At 40.4% G+C, this 18,001-nt stretch overlaps 1 protein-coding gene across 4 annotated transcripts in view; it reads right to left on the reverse strand.

The window, feature by feature from the left end:
• Positions 1-1,525: 1,525 nt before the first annotated feature.
• The window catches only part of LOC121596172 (zwei Ig domain protein zig-8-like), a 38,390-nt gene continuing 21,914 nt past the window's right edge, over positions 1,526-18,001 (reverse strand). For all 4 annotated transcript variants that reach the window (XM_041920880.1, XM_041920877.1, XM_041920876.1 and 1 more), the window contains 7 exons: positions 13,478-13,546; positions 5,107-5,444; positions 4,745-4,861; positions 4,253-4,346; positions 3,927-4,054; positions 2,780-2,948; positions 1,526-2,603 (listed from right to left, as the gene is read on the reverse strand). In XM_041920880.1, the coding sequence (XP_041776814.1) occupies positions 2,500-2,603; positions 2,780-2,948; positions 3,927-4,054; positions 4,253-4,346; positions 4,745-4,861; positions 5,107-5,444; positions 13,478-13,544 (1,017 nt within the window). In that variant the 5' untranslated portion in view covers positions 13,545-13,546 and the 3' untranslated portion in view covers positions 1,526-2,499. The remainder of the gene's footprint in view (positions 2,604-2,779; positions 2,949-3,926; positions 4,055-4,252; positions 4,347-4,744; positions 4,862-5,106; positions 5,445-13,477; positions 13,547-18,001) is intronic.

Below are 18,001 nucleotides of genomic sequence, written 5' to 3' on the forward strand. Positions count from 1 at the left end.
TGGTTACTCGGATACAAATAAAATCTATCAAAGCGAACCGTTTACCAATAATAAAAATAATAAATTCATGAAATTATACTGATTATTTTTTAGCATATAAGTGTGACTAAAGAAATCGCAAAATTGGGTGTAGTTTAGTGTATCTTAATCAATGGAATGAAAAGCCCTGTCGCGTCAAATTTTGTTTACAATACACATTAGATAACGAACAGAATATTGATATACTGTTATTGTTGGACGTATTTCTAACACTTAAACGTGAAGTCAGTTCTGCAATCGTCAATCCAGGCTCATATAGATCGTCAGCTGAATTTAGTAGACATAAAAAGAAGTGGGTTGCGAGAGCCAAAGGTTGTTTGGGTTTCAGCGACTGCCAGCATTGGTCGGCGACGTAGTATTCTGGCAGGAACATAGATGTAAATCCTTGAAAGCAGCTTGGGACAGTCGATAGTTCCGTTCGATGGGTTAATTGTTATGGTTTGTGATATTGTAGGATTTGAGCCCGTCACGATTATAGTACACTTTTTTACATGGAGTTTGATTGTTGGAGGCTGAAATCATGTAAACACTCCCTACAAAACCACACACAAAACTAGCCTGCAATTTTAAGCCAAGATTATTTCAGCCTCAAAGCTAGAATAAGATTGGAGTACCTGCTCAAAAAAATGGCAAAACAAGGTGTTGTTTTCATTTATCGCAAGGTGAGTTGAAGAGATGGGCCGGTCTGGTGGTACAGTCGTCAACTCGTAATGCCCGTAATGGATTCAAGTCCCGTATAGCTCAAGTCCCGACCGTGCCCCCATACGTAGGACTGACTATCCTGCTATGGTAATAAAAAGTCACTGAAAGCCAAGCTCACCTCACAAGAGGGTACAGGCAGGCCTTGACCGACAGCGGTTGTTGCGCCAAAGAAGAAGAAGAAGAGTTGAAGAGATCAGGTGGTGGAATCAAAGTGTATGTAGACCAGGTGTATCATGAGATGTTTTTTACCAAATTTCAACGTCACTTTTTGGACGGAAGAAAATTTTTGTTCAAACAGGCTTCCTGGTAAATTGACGAATACACAAAAGATTCTTAAAATCTCCATTCAGAAACAGAGGTGATAAAAATCAGCCTTCTAAATACATACACCTTGGGATAAGCCAACCTGTATATTATACCCACTTTGACAGCTGCTCGAAAACTGCTATTCAATGCAAACAGCTGACAGGCTGTAAATTCAGGATACGATCTTAAAACGGAAAGGGGTCTATTAACGGTTTTTATGCAAATTTTTGAGTCTGTAATGCGCAAAACAATAGCAAATTTCTTTGGTCATTTTTTATTTGCCTTTTAAAATAACACTAAAATGATATGTTCATTGTTTTTATTACACAAAACACTACCAATAAGTGATAAAATAACTTTTTGTTAGTTCAATTCAAATCAACTCTCTAGAAACATCTACTTACCTCAGTCGATTTTTTTTTATTTCTTTGCTCGTATAACAATAATCAAACATACAACATCTCATCTCATTCCATCTTTTTTACATATTTATTTTATTTTATTATTCATTTACCTAAAACAACCACGTTGCCTGTTTAGTTTTTTATCTTGTCCCTCCGCTTTCGCTGACATTTTAGGCATCTTACATCTAATCTCTGTATCGTCAAAATTGATCAAAGAACTGTCAGTGTCAGCGATTCCGCTAGCGCTTAACCTACGCTTAACCTCAATGGCTACTGCTCCTTAACAACCGTTTCATTCCTTTTTTGTAAAATTCCACGCAATTGAACCATATCTAGCTGGGGCAACGGCTACACATATAAAATCAAACACAGCCACTGTTTGTCGAAGAAAAAAAAAAAACAATCACCAGGAAGATACGAATCAAACAAAACGATATGGCTGATTTTGTATGACATCTATTTGATCTATTTCCGTATTTGATTTGACGCAAAATGACGCCACCCAACATGAGGATGAAAATGTTTACGCAAATATTGATGCTTGTAGGTAGGTTTTTTTTACACAATAATCAGATGGCTTGTGTGCATGAAAGAGAACAAAAACAAAACGCCACACGTGGTTCCAATCGGAAGTCATCCACTTTGGAACTAATTAAACTGCCCTGCGACTCCACCTCCATCGATCATCACGCCTCCAACGGCTAACATCGACACATACCATCATTTAGCTCCAATCAGTGACAGCACGGACAATATTTTCCCCACAATTGTTTGGCCATTTGAGTACCGCAAATTAATTTATCCTACATCACCGCACGCACACCGTGTGCACACTCCTTCCCTCCTTTACGCGGGAAAAACACCCAACACCACACACCCTTTGGTCGGCTGGCACATTTAATCTAATTAGCTCTAATTTGCGTGCTGCACTTTGATGTGCAGCTGGGTACGTGCTGGGCATGCATATGTGTGAGTGGTGCTTTTGTGGTGTGTTCCCTGTTCCTTTCCACCTTCTCCATGTGGCTGTGGCATCGACAAATGCATACTTTCATCGCCGCCCCAGCAGATAGCTAATCAGCCAGAGCACGAACACATACAGTGGATCCCCTATCCGTAGCTGGCCACCGTGTTGCATGGCCGCCGGATGTTCCCCTTTAAGGACAAAAAACGAGAGAGAGAGAGAGAGAGAGAGAGAGAGAGAGAGAGAGAGAGAGAGAGAGAGAGAGAGAGAGACAGACAGAGAGAGAGGGGGGGGAGCAAGGAGGAAAGAGAAAAAGCATACTATTATTTCACGAAATATTATTGACACGGTAAAGTGAGGACGGTACCATTCAGGATGTGCACGTTGATCGTGGAAGGATCGGCGTTCGATGGGGAGCAGACGTACTTCCCGCTGTCGGTGGTACGGGCGCGCTGTATTAGGAGGTACGATGTCGTCGTTTCACCCTTCTCCGTTATGACCGACACACCGCCCCGGGGTGAATCGTAGTTGATCTCCTGCGAACAAACGAAAAATGTGACGTGAGAAATGAGGAAAAATCACTCGAAATGGAATAAATAGAATATGCTCTTGAACAAAGAAAAACGCTCACAATCAATTGACATTGACACTCTTCATTCGATACTTCTTTTTTTATCGATTTTTAAGAACGAAGCAGCGAAAGCGGTGAGCTATTTGCTTTGAAGCGCAATTTTAACGGGAACGTCACCAACAGACAATTTTCATTTGAAATCGGAAATAGAAAATGGAAGAAAAAATGGGACAAGCAAGCAAGATTATATTCTATTTGAGTTATTTGTTCCAAAGTAGGATCTCACGCTTTTTCATTTGGCTTTGGCGAGGTATTGAGGACTTGAATTTTGCCTCAATTTTTATGTTAGTCAATATATTCGTAAATGCCTCTCATATTAATTTAAACGAATCAATATTAAAATATGCTTAAATATATTTATGGTTTTTGAACAATTTAATAAAATTATTTGAATGTAAGGTTTAAGTTTAAGTCATAAACAAGAGTTGAATAAAATAAAAAGAACGTCAAATCTGGAAATCTAGGAAAATAGTTATATCTCTAGAGATATAACAATATTCGTCATCTTGCGTATCTTGTTTTACTTGTCAGCATGTTTTTTTCTTTCATTTTCTAAAACCTTTTTGTTATTTGTTATTGTTGTTCATGATTTAAATTTGAATACCATTGACTCCTCCGTCCATTTATTAAGAAAAAGATTTTCCATACCCTGATTTATTATTCACCTTGCCTAACAAAATTTCATTCAGGGCACAAAATGTATTGGGTCTCTTAAAATATTTCCAAATACAACCCCCTTTCCCTAACGTGACATCAAAATGGATAACGTTTGAACCCTAAGCTTTCGGACATGTTCTCACATTAATTCAAGCCATAATCCAACGCACCATAAAAGAAATCTTCCGAAACCCCAGAAACACTAACACATCCGTTCTTCACTTACGTGATTGTTGTGGGTCCAAAAGATGGTTGAAGGAGGCTCGGGCGAGTTCCGCACTATGCAGGTTAAATTTACAGTTGAGCCCGTGTTGATGTACAGATCCGGCACACCAACGATCGTGGTGATTGGCTCTGCAGATGGAGATGGAGACATAGGGATACGTGGAAAGAAGAAAACAAGTGTCTGTTAAAATGAAAATAAACCTAAACCCCAAAAAACCGAAAAAACACTCAAAGGCATTTCAGAGAGAGAGTGAATGAGCAATACGTATCCTAAACGTGTATTAAACCAGTATCAGCTCCGAGCATTTAGTGCGGCTGGACACTTACCTACGACAGCGAGGAACATTGAGTGCCCGACCGGTGGCGTAGTGGAGATCTGGCACTCATACACGCCTGTGTCCCGCTTCTGGGGGTATCTAATCTGAAAGAACAACGTACCAACGGGTATTAGCTGCTTGTGGGAAACAGACAGACGCAAAAGAAGTGGGGAAATAAAGTGGACAAAAAAGAGAGTTCAACACTCCACGGACGGAATCTCCTGAGAGCTTGCGTGTTCGTGCGTGTGCACATGGATCTACTGCCAATGCCCACCAGCAAATGATCGATGACCCGAATAGGCCATATAGAGTGTCAATAGAGGCAGAGTGGGTTCATTTTTTCTTACTTCATATAGTTTGCTGACTCATCGTTTGTGCTTTTCCCCAAGCTCTCAAAAGGCTCATCGAGAAGGAGGGACAGAGTGATAGAGGTTGCACTAAATAAAAACAAAAACACACATCGAGTGACGCAATGGGGCAACAGAGGAATAAGGGGGCTTACTTGTAGCGACCAGTCGTCTGTCTGGGGATTATGTACAGCCTGGAAACGTTGGTCTGACGTATAGGTGAATCTACCTACGGTTAACAGATGAATGTCACGATGCCGCACCCAGGACACCTGCCGAGGACGAACGATCCGCACAGGGGGACGTTGCACGTTGTGTTGTGATATATGACCAGGTGAAGCACATACACACAGGAAAAAGACAAACAAATAAAAACACATGGTTAGAATTTATCGGTACGGAAGCAACTCGATCCCGAAAGCAAAAACGGACACTGTCAATACACAACGCGTTGTTGTGTGTAGGAAAAAAAACGAGCACGGAAGCAATACACAGCACAATTGAAATTGAAATTTACCGTTTTGTTGCCGATGTTCTTCACCCGGCAGTTGAGATAGGCCGTCTTCCCGACCAGCGCTGTAATGTTCTTCGAGGCGGACAAATCAAAGTGTGGCCCACGGTCGAGCGGCGTCCGGAGCAGATTACTTTCGTCCGAGTCGTAAATTTCGTTCTCGCTCGTCTCCGCGTGCTGATGGTGGTGCTGCTGGTGCTGGTGAAAGCCAAGGTGCAGATTGCCAAGGTACGGCGGTGTCCGGTTGCGTATCGGAGGACGCGTTACCGGTGAACTGCTGCGATCGTCACTCAGCTCCAGCAGGAACTGTTCCTCCGAAAAGGTCTGCAGTGACTTTGTAATGCCTTCCGGGTTGGTGTTGTGGGATGAGAGTTTTCAATTGATGACCACAGATCCGATGGCAATGGGAGAAAGTAGAGAAAAGATACAAATTAGAGGTGGCAGTTGGAAGCTGTCGAACACAGGAAATCGAAACGTCAGAAGGTCGGGATGATAAATGAGAAACACTGTTTCCTTCACGATGGCCACGTTGGGATGAATATAATTGAAATTTGTTTACTTTGTTGCTTTCATCAATGAAGTTTTTACACATTTTCTTATGAAGGAAGACATTTTACAGCTTTGCAGAGCGCTTCAAGTGTAAAAAGCTCACTAGCTTCATTCATAACAAGCTTCATTCATTAACAGGTTAAATAATTTTCAGCTAAGCAGGAGTTCAGTTAATATGTTTTCCAATTAAAAACAAAAAGGTTAAAATCATTCAACATTTATGTGATTTATTATTGGGTTTTCACTTTCTATTAATCATTCTTATTGACAAATACCAAAAGCGTGCGCTCTCCCTTATGAAATTTATTTTAGGTTCTAAAGGCTAAATATCACAACGATATCAATTATTGCTCGTATGACCATTATCTTAAACAATCACTTCCACCAACATGCATCACCTTCATAGAGACAACGCATCGTGCCCATACGTACTTCATGGACTTCCTGCATGTTGAATTTACCTCAAGAAAACAAGCATTAATATACATAATCTACGCTGAAATATTTATCTCTTCACAAGGTCGCTGACTGTCCTGCCCTTGAGGGATAATATCAGTGTTCTATGCTTTCCACATGCAAGAAAGTCACTTAAATTGACCCTGACAGTCAAAGGAAAAGCCTTTCCTTTTCCTTGGTTTGAGCTGCATCACATGCACTGTGAAGATTTGTGTTCATCGCTCAGGAGCGTAAATTAATTCATCGTTGTTATCAATCTTGCTCTCACACTCGAAGCCGTTGCGGTTTAATGCGGCTCTATCGCTTCTAGCTCGATAAGCTTCCTTGGGCACACAAATACAGCAAAAAAGCAAACACCAGCAAAGCCAATCAAAAGTGACAGCTCTGCTAGGCAGGTGTGAGATGTTATCACATGGGTGAAGATATATAGCCGGTCTCATGGTACAGTCGTCAACTCGTACGACTCAACAACATGCCCGTCATGGGTTCAAGCCCCAAATAGACCGTGCCGCCATACGTAGGACTGACTATCCTGCTATGGGGGGAAAATCAATAAGTCACTGAAAGCCAACCCCACAAGTGTGTTGGCAGGCCTTGACCGGCATCGGTTGTTGAGCCAAAGAAGAAGAAGAAGAAGATATATAAATCAACTGTCACCACATAAGCTTTCATTGAGGTTGCTGATTGTGATGTGAATGCGTAGAAGTGCAGCTGGATGCCGTTCGTAGAGGAGGGCAGATTAGTGTGAATGTTTAACGAAACGCTACTAGCAGTCATGTAGATGGGCTTTTGTAGACGTTTGATGTACAATTATAGCTCGTGGGCAAGTGATGGCATTGGTCCGATTGGTTTAATCCAAACATCAAACGGAATTATGCTTAGAGACACTGCAAAGCAGATTCCGATGATTAAGTGAAGCTGTTTATGCGTAAAGTTTTAATTGCAATTTGTGTTGATTTGCTGTTGTTGTAGAAAAAGAGACTTCGAAGTCATAACTCAGGACAGTCAGTGTGATACGCCACACTGTTTAAGCCTTCAGGAGGAAAGAGCTGAAGAGCTGCTTGAAAAGTAAACATCTTCATTATCAAGTAAAACATTAAAATTCATCTCAATTGAACTGATTAGCAAAGGCCTATCTGCGTTTTGTTTTTACTTTGTAACAAACTCTTCTCACCCGTTTCATAATCCCAGCCCATTACTTTAATTCAATTCCGATGGACTGCTACAATCATCGGAATTCGGTTGTTAATTGTGTGAATGCTAAATGAACTCCAAATTGAATCTTTCCTGCAGGGCACCTGCAACTCCACTAATGGTATTATCTCCACCTGGGATGCCCACGGCTCGGTCGGAACGCCATCGGAACGCCAAACTTTCTAAATTGATTGGTAACGATTATAAGCGTATAATTAAGCCCTTTTTGCCTGTGATTTGGCAGCGTGATTGTGTCCTGTGGCTGGATACAAACGCGCACACAGGCACACAGACATATTTCCTATCGATTATCAGTTCCGGAAATAGCCGATTCCCATCTGGTATTGTGGAATCGGTCCCAAATGAAAAACAGTCAATCCGGCTATGGCCACTCCATGCAGCTGAAGTGTGCAGAGGGCATGGTAGTGGGGATTGTTGATCTTAAATCTGGCACACCTCCCCAGTGGATACGCAGCTGGTACACATAGAGACTGGAAGCTTCACAGGATGGCAACTGAGCAACGTGATTGGAATCTGTCAAGGGAACGCACACAGTTAATTAACGGAAAACACTCTCACCGCAAGCCACGTCAGGAGAACGGGAGTGACGGAGTATCATGCAGCTGTGACACTCAGCAATCGATCGTTGGATGGATTTATTTATGCGGTTTGTGTGCTGATTATGGTTAAAGGGAAAACAGAACAAGTCGAGGATTGGGGTGGATCGATTGTTGCGAAATGCGACATGCGGCAGTGGGCTACACACAGTAAGTAACAGTCATTTAAACGGTATTCAGACTCAGATGCAGAATTGTTGCATTTTTTGGGAGATGTTTATTAAAACTAATGAACGGTTACACGATTAAACAAGAGTTTCGGTCGATGTGTCGACATAGTTGATGTTCGGTTGATGTTCATGCATATAACTCTGCCAAAATTACTGATAAGGTTTAGCAAAATGAAACACATCATTTAAGTTTGTTAATTAACTTTGAAAGCTTCTTTATATTCTTGGTTATCATTTTGCCGTGTTTACAGATTAGAAATGTGAACCAGATGTTGTACAGTTATGCCATTGTGCTGACATGCACACCAAATCATTGTTCCACCAATCGACTCCAACATGAGGCCCCAACAAAACCGTAGATTTATATTCTAGTTCCAAAAAATAAAAAAGGGGTCGCAAATACTGATATTGCTGTAGGAAAAAGGAAGCTTTTGAGCTCTTCTACGCGAAGCATCTTGCATCTACCGTGCATGCTTACGAGCCATTAAAAGCTGCCCTCAACCTCTACTGGAACTGTTGAGCTTTATCATAAACAGACCCGCCTTGCCGCACTTGAACACGAACAAAGCAGATAACAGATAAAAGGATTACAATTGGGACTCCATAAAGTACTGTCTCGACCTTAAATAACCTCCTTCGAACCCGTAAAGGCCGTTTATGCTGGTTTTCCGGCCAAAGGGATTCCAGTTCCAGCTAGCGTGTTGGTATTCCATCTCCGGTGATCCTTTCTGCTTGGAGGTTTCTTTCTTTTTTCCGTTACTTTGACTTCCTACACTCGCCTAATCTTACCACAATATTTCGAGCGTGGGACCACCAAACCAAAAACCCACGGTGCAGCCCGCATTCGACCCCGGAAAGGTCACTGCGAGGCGAAATATTTACGCACCAACCTTCCTAGAGCGGCTCTACGGCAGGATACTGCTCAAAAGGGTCACAATTTCTTAGATTTTCTGACTGGTGCCGAGTTCATGAATATTCCTTGTGCCATTGTTGCCCCGGCGAAGGGCTTTATTTTTTGTTCTCAAATACACCGGATATTTCTGCACAATGTTCGTTAAAAACAAGACAAATGGTTTCACGATCCTGTACCGCACCGAAGAAAAAGGGATAATAAGGAGTAAGCTTCTTTTTTTGCTGTTCCTTATTTCCATCGGCATTCTCGCTTATGCAGCATCTCGTTCGCATGCATTAAATGCGCGTGTAATGTGTTTTATCTCATTAATTCACAATTTATAGGCTCTACAACAATGGGATTTATCCGCTAGCAAGAAGCCCCAGTTACTCTTTATAGTTTCATTGGAAAGGATGGGATACAACCATTTACAAACATCTGTCCATAATTTCAACGCATTTCAATGCTATTGCTGAAACTGCAAGAATAAACTACCTTACTCATTAAATTACACACATGCACGCTCCCTTTCCGTTACTTTCAATCGGGAAACAATGAAGCACTGAAACTGATTACAGCTTTTCATCGCTTCCATCATTGCATACGGATACAATATTAAACATATCAAACAATATCAAACACCACACGCATGTGTCCTTGAGAGCGTGTTTGCGAAATATCAATTTTAACTCAACCGTAACCACTTTACAAAAACGATACAAAACCGAAACGATGCAGAGAACAAAACAGAACCGCCCAACTCTTCACAGAATGTTCTCCCAAACGTGCTACCATGAAGTAAGTGAATGTTCGTGTGTCTGAGCTTTGCTTCCTGCTGCAGGCATCAACTGTAGGCTTAAACGTAAGCGAAATCAATCATTATTATTTAATTTACATCATTTCGGCTTGCTGCGTGTGTTCGACGTTTGATATGATGAGCGTTCGCGGATATTATGTGTGTCGTTGGAAAGCGAAACGAGTCAATCGACTGGTGCGAATTACTCTGTCCTTCCCTCCCTCCACTCCCTCTGGACACAAACTGCTGTTGCCGAAAAATGCAAATCCATTCCGGCACAAACGGGACCAACCAGCCCGAGCTGTCGTTAAGCCTAAATGGCTATTAATAAATCACTCCGACGCGTTTCGTACGGAATGGTAACGTCTTTGTTGTTTTTGCTTGCGTGTGTGAGAATTTCCGCCTGATCGCTTCATGCAGTCATTTGGGTAATTTTAAGCTTTCGCTTTGCGTGTTTTTTTGTCTCCTTTTGCTTTCGCCGCCTGCTCTGGTGGATGGGGAACAAAAGAGATAAAGTAATCCTCGAGCTCAGCGTAAAACCACCGTTCCTCTCGAGCGCTTCAAGACATTTGACGATGTTTTGACGGGTTTTCAATTTGTTTTTATACTGTTTTTTTGCGTTCATATCACTTCCTGCAAAACTTGGACACATTTAGTTAAATGGAAAAATGATTTCAGTTTGTGCGAAACGCAGATTACAGTGAGCGTTCAGAAATCTTGTCCCGCTTTCTTGTGCACGAGCAGAGTGGGCAGAAAAACGGAGCTTCAACACACACACAAAAATCACTCAACACTCGTCCACGCTAACGGCTGGCAGTAAAAGCCTTACCGTGGTGCTGCTGTTATGTGTGTATGTTTGCGATCAAATTCAATTTTGACACCAGGCAGGCCGGATGGGAAACGCAAGCCTGTTCTGGTGGCCGCCGGCACTGGCATGATGGGATTTTGCTGGTCGGTGCGATATTCTGACAGCAGCAAACACACGAAATGTGAACGATCGAGGATAGTGAAGCAAGGGCAAGGGAGTTTTTGGGCGTTTTTTGTGCAAATACCTTTTTGCTCTCTGATACCAGAACGAGAATAAAAGGAAAATATGCTTCGGAATTTGTAAAAGATACATCGAAGCCACATGCTTGGAGGGAAAACCTGAAATCTAGTATTGGTGAATTTTCATGAAAGGGTATGTTTCTTCATTTCTTCAAAATAATCACATTGTTCTAACACGTTGTAAACTTTGATAAACAACCAAACCAGTTTTTGTGACTCGTTGTTCACTATATTTTATCGTTACTTTTTATCCATGGAACAAGAGTATTCGCTTACGTCCCGCTTGACATACTAAGCTTTCATCAAATAATCGATACCGTACCGAGAAACCCTGCACTGCTGAAACAAACGACACTGTTCTACAATTTTTCTCCCGGCCAAATCTCAACGAGAATCAAGGAAACAGACATGACGAAAAGCCAACCGAGCCGTTCTTGTGCTAGATGCTCCTCCCAGAACATCAAAATCTGATTCCAACTATCGGGCGTTATCACTTCCTGTCAGTTCTGTGCATGCCAGTAGAAACAGCACAAAAAAGCTCGGCCCTTCAATACGATAGCCATTTACCATTCTAGCTCTCGGCATGGAGCTTCTGCTTGTGTGTTTAAGGGATTCATTTCCCAAAACCCTTTCGAAGGCAAGTATGTGCTTTGTATGAGAAAGGGGTTTCGTGGAATTTTGTTCATTTGTTCCTCCATTGTTTGGAATGATTGCTGCGAAGAGGTATGTCTGGAAGAAGATACAGTTTTAGTTTGTTTGTTTAGTAAAAATTTTCGTTGAGTTTTGATTTTTCCATATTTTTTATAGGTTCACATTTATTTTGAAGATGACAAAGTCTATTTCATATGTCTTTTAACAAGCTTTCAAACCTTCGGGTTTTAACAATCTGAATATGAACTCATAAGAAGCCAACAGGAAGAGCAAATGCTACAATGGCGTTTCCCAAAATGATAACTAACAATAAAGCATTCAAAAGCCATACGATAGTTCCTCACATTGACTCACAGTGGTACAAATCAAACAAGGTTCCTGCGAGAAAGAAATCAAACCCAATTTGAATAATTATACTTCTTGTTATCTGTAGATTACCTTCCAACGATCCATGCATTTTGAGATCTTTCTCCCGGTCACTTTGGGTAATTATACTTGCAAACTTGGGAAATGAATAATTCCACAACGCAAATAAAATGTATTCCAATCTTCCTAAACAACGGCTCACACCGGCACACTAAGCAATGACCGTGGAAATGATGAAAAATCAACGCTTCTTGCAGCACTTCAACTGATGAATAAATGTCCCTAAGGGCGGGACACTAAGCCAAATACCTAACATTGCAAACGTACTCACATACAAACGCTCACAATAGCTCCGCTTACCTTACTTTCATTAAAAAGAAAGAGCATAAAAAAGGCTCAATTTTTTCAGCAGTATACAGGAGATGTCGGGTTTTTGGTACCTTCCCCGACTCGGTTGACCTGGCCTGATGGTAGCGAGCAGATTACAGTATTGCTTCATGCCTCGTTTCAATGCTTTGCTTATGCAATGGATCATATCCATATCGCGTTTTTTTGCCACTTTCCTTCGTCTTGATGATGCTTCTCGCGTTATAAAGCGTGTACACGAGCAAACACAATGCTATTTCTACGTTGTTTCGATTGAAATAGTACAAAGATATGCCACTGATACGCTCCAAACGACCCTTTGGGCGGGCCTATGTATGTGTATGTTTGCCGTGTACTTTTTTTTTGTTAATGTTTGCTTCATTTCAATAGCTCGAGAGAAAGCGAATGCACCATCAGCCCAGTGTGGTTCCGAAACAGTGCCGGGAGCCGGCTGGTGTACTGAAGGGCAATCAGAGCTAATAAATCAAAATGCAGTACATTCGGGTTGGGAAAGATCAACTGTGCCGTTCACGTGCTCTCTAAGGATGGGATTGTGAAACAAAACGGCTGGAGAGCACAAAATAGAAAACAGAATCTACTAAAGAGAGGTGTTTCGTTGCTTTGGTATGTTTTATGTGTTGACGAATGTGTATTGAGCTTTTAGAAATACTTATGTAAGCCTCATTGTGTGCGAATGAATGTGTGGCGAGGATAATCAGTATAATGATGATTCATTATTGTACTTTAGTAAACCTTTACATTTATGATTCATCAACTGGGTATGAAGTTTTTGTTGAACGAATATTTTACTTAAACAAAAATAATAAAAAAACTGAACATTATGCAACTCATTGAGCTAACATGTAAGGTACATTGAATAACTCTTCCCATCACAGAGGAGTTAAAAGGTCAAATTGTAATATTGCCTGAACAAAAGCGGTACAGTTGGCACCTAAACAGTGTACCACAAGTATAAATAAATAATCAATAATTCTGAACGAAGTTTAGAAGAGAATGTATTGCACCACACACAATTATCAGAATAGCTTAGAGTGCTAAAGCCATTGACAGAAACACAAACAAATTCTTCATATTCAATATTCTTTGTTCCTTGTTTTTAATGCATCCAAAATTTTTTTTAATGTTTGTTATTTATATATCTACGAAGTTATGAACTGAAATCTAACGTATAATATCCCTCTTAAACAAAGACTTTGAATTTCAATTGAATAAAGTATGAGGTTCATTTATTGTTACTGTTTGTTTTACTTACCGTGGTTTAAGTGTACGATGAAAAGAAAAAATATATTTATTCCATACTGAGAGCGCAGCGCGGCCATTACTGAAAAAGAAAAATGGACAATTTAGTTATTATTAAGATAGTTTAATTATTTTTTTATCTTGAAACGGTGTTAGTTTTAAACTGCTTTTTGCTTAATTGATATGTTTTGCTAAATTGACAGATGAATGAATAATACCAAAGCAACTCAGTATAACCAATGCACAACACCAGCAAGCTACGATTGTACAAATTGGATACGTTTAATAATAAAACAGAACAAACAACTAAGGCCTGAGCTGTTGTGAGTTTTCTTTCCATCTTTTTTCCCTTAACCATAGTTTTCCCATAAGGAAACGTATGAAAATTGGTTGAAAACGACACTGAATGACAGCACATGTCTCCATCACCTCGGCAAAAACCTTTCCATCGAGGCCTGAGGCGCAACATTTGAATGATTTATTGCATCAGAATGTCCAACGGCAGGCACAGTGAATACAACACCAAGCATCCTCTCTTCCTTGCAGTATACACATTTCGCTGATTGTGCAACTGGCTAATGTCACACGCACCTCGTGCAGCAGTGTGCAGCAGTCGCCCTCAGCAACTGTCAAGAGTGAAACAGCCACCAGGCGTCTCCATGTTTCGCGCGGGGAAATTGAATATCATCCATCATGCACACACAGGGTCGTACCGGTTGAACAGCGCACCGGGGTGAGATCTGGCAAAAAAACCAAACCTAACTAGGTGATCATTTATGGCGAGCGTACCTTGTGAACTCAACCTCACAGCGGCCTACCGTTGCACCGTTTCCGGAAGCAATACCGTGATAGGCTATATCCAAATATTCACATTTACCCGCTGCGTTAGCTATCGCGGCGCTAGGTACACTGTGTTGGTGTGAAAGTAAGCTATCATGGTGGATTTTTGTTTTGATTTTTCAATCTTCTACCAGTTAGGGAGCTGCAGGTCATTTGGTGCTTGCCAGAGGTCGTTTGGAATAAATCCACTAACTTTGAAGGCTTTGGCGGTTTGCGATCCGATGCAACCTGTCGTATTTCATCGAATTTTACATTCTCTGCGGAAACTCATTAGTGGTTACAGGTTAACCTACATCCTTCACTCACACTCTCGTTTGAATTCACATTAAGGGCCACCGTTTGGAATCACAAACTTTCCCATCGCAGCTGCACTCGCTTCGTTGAGGTTTTTTGGCTCATTTTACCAGGCCACGGTACGTGCATCTCCCTTTAGCAAATGTGAAAGATTATTTCGTTGAACATTCTGTTAACCACCAATTGCAGTCATGCAGCCATATTTGAGCATGAGAGCACTTAGGTCATCGTTCTCTTTTCCAGAAAGACCATTTAGGCAATCCTGGGCGCTATTCAGAGAGGTCATTAATCGTTTTTGTTTACCTTGCATGGTTTATAAAGTTTGTGATTAGAGTTCCAAGTAGAATTGGAACTTTGGACTTTGGTACATCAAATTAAAACATTACTTATTAAATTTTTGTTTTGCTCTGTTAATTTAAAAATATTACTTAACCTTTTGAACGTCAGCAGACATCAAGTATGAAAGCCAAAACAAAAATGTAACTAGTAATGTATAACCAGAATCCTGTCTATGTAGTTCGGAATGCTTTTATTTTCTGCGTTTGACTTATTTCGCTGGTAAATAAAATGCTCCAAAATTATCAATTTAGTCTCATACCAAAGACATACGTTTTGAAAAATTCTACAAAAAATGCTTTTACTCCGCCGCATTATTTACCTTGAATAATTGATTTGAGCATTAGGACACGTTGACAAAGTGGCTGCAAATTGAATAAAGCCTTCAGTATGAGCTTACTACTTTTATTCACTCGTTCTTTCTTCTTGCTGCGGGTCATAGCAGGTTTTCTGCCAAACATAGCAAGTCTCGGGTATAACGTAAGAGAGTTTGCTGACTTTGGTTTTGTTAGTTTTTTGCTAAATTTTATTTGGGAGAGTAACTATTCCCATGATCTTGTTTGAACATCGTTTTTACTACCCCATTTGCTGCTGTTTGATGTTATTCTTGCGTTTGGCTGGATTTATAGAAGCTGATAGATGAAAGAATCCTTTGATCTGCTATTAAATATCGAAGCGAAGAAAAAAGGGGTGCTACCACCGGTTCACTTGTTATTCTTCTACGTTCAGCACTTTACCGTGCACTATTTTTGCTGGTTCGTTCGTATTCGTTGTTTGTTGCCATCCCATAAGCAAAGTTGTGCTTGAACGAGTAGAGAGGAGCAACAGAAAAAAGCTTGTGCTTCATTGTCTTTGTTCGCCTGTGTGCTGCTGATACAGGATCAAATGGAAGGATGATTATCGTAGCCAGATGCACAACACAGTATGCTCTCGTCAAGAATTTCTGCCGCACCGGTATGGATTGCCTCCGGGCCGAAAGCCTAGCCATCGCTTATGCACAGCACGCACCGATCAAAGGATCTAGAGAACAGCAGCACTTTTTTGGTGAGTGAAATGTTTTGAAGGCGGTTGTTAATTGAATTAAAGCAAGCGCAAACATAACTGGCATACAATATTCGGGCAACATAGTTGATCGTATGTATGTAGCAGCCATGCATGTACAAAGGGATGCGTGCCATTATCTATTTGTAAATATTATCTACTACAGAGTCAAAAACCGTCATCATCATCATCATCATACCGGTTTCGAGCAATTTCCAGCCAGGTTGTCACGCAAGTAAGCTGCTGACGTTGGGGAGAAATGCAGAGGAAAGCGACGGAGATGATTCGAAACTACTAGTGCAGAACCAGCAATGGAATGCATCAGGTGGAATGTTAATTAGTTCTGCCGTATCACTAACATTAACAAGGACTGTATTCGGTTCGATTGTCATGAATATTTTAAGCATATTGTCAAGTTACGGGAGTATATGTATGTCATCTACCAACAATAAATGCTTTGAAAAGAGTCATCTATTTATAACTTTGTCTTTGTAGCGTATCTATTTGTAACTTTGTAACAAGAAGTCACAAATTTTCGTTTCCCAACACCTGCTAAACATTCGTCGCATGAAGTTGATACTGAAACAAGCAATACTAATGAAACAAAGGTTTTACGATACAATATGTTCTAGGGGAAATTTTGCCTTATTGCAGTAAATAAAGTATTATTCAGTTAACAGCTGATTGTATTCACATTACCTGGAAAATCGAAATCGTCAGAATTGAAAGCATTTCCTTGTTCAATTTTTCTAGGAATTCACTCTGGGGACGAACCTATTTCTCTACCGATTTAAGGTAAGTGACAGATTCTTCCCTTTTTGCTATTGATGTGAAACTCATCGACATCAGCTTTAGATATGAAAATGTAATACTGAATCATGATTTGAAAGCCCATTCAATTCAATACGCTTGACTTGCCTATTTGGTATGATTCCAGTTCGAATGCTTGTACCTTCCAGGAAGTCTTGGACTTCCTAATCATACTTGAGGATTTCACTTGAATGTTAATAATGTAATGATAATAAATCTGCCTGGAATGAAGAGCTTGAGTTGTTATAGTAGAGTTTTGTGGACCACGTTTGTGCACCAGGAATTTTGTCACGGGATAAGGGATAAAGCAACATCTTATTCTGAGAAAAGAATGGGGCCCTTTCCGTTTGAAGTTCGTAGGCTGAAATTTCAGCCTGTCAGCTGTTTGCATTGTATAGCAGTTTTCGAGCAGCTATCACAGTGGGTATAATGTACAGGGTGGCTATTCCCAAGGTGTACGAATTTAGAAGGCTGATTTTTATCGCTTCTGCTTCTGAATGAAGATTTTAAGAGTGTTCTGAGTATTCCTCAAGCGTCAAGAAAGCTCGTTTTAGCAAAAAAGTTCACTCGTTCTGTCAAAAAGTGATGTTCAAAATTGGTTATAAAAAAATGCTATGAGACCACATGGACTACATACACTTTGATTCTAGATTCCACCACGTGATCTCTTTAATGCACCTTGGGATGAATGTGTTTTCACACTGTGTTTTCGAACAGGTACTCGAATCTTATTCTAACTTGGAGGCTAGAATAATCTAAACTGAAAATTGCAGGCTAGTTTTTTGTGTGGTTTTGTATGGCTTGTTTACATGATTTCAGCCTCCAATTGTCAAACTCCATACAAAAAACTAACAAGAATCGTGAAGGCCCCCAATATCAGCTTTGGAACATTACCTACATTTCCCTAACTATTGGTATCGCTTCCAAAATAGATATATAGCTTCATAATCTGTACACCATTGTACCTACAACTTCTGACTGGTAGTGATGTTTCCGTGTATTGTTACATAAAAACTAATACATCAATGGGATTGAAAATGTTATTATTAGCTCTTATCCGACGAATAGTTTTTGGAATTCATTAACAATATAACTGCAATTATACCATTGCTCAATCTTATCAACGTCATGCATATAGCAGCATGATAAGGCATCCTAGAATTTCTTTCTTCAAAGAATCATATTCATTCAAACCTATAAAACCTTAATCTTTTAG

The sequence above is a fragment of the Anopheles merus genome, chromosome 3R, assembly GCF_017562075.2.
Source record: "Anopheles merus strain MAF chromosome 3R, AmerM5.1, whole genome shotgun sequence".
In the NCBI taxonomy this organism is placed as follows: Eukaryota; Metazoa; Arthropoda; class Insecta; order Diptera; family Culicidae; genus Anopheles; species Anopheles merus.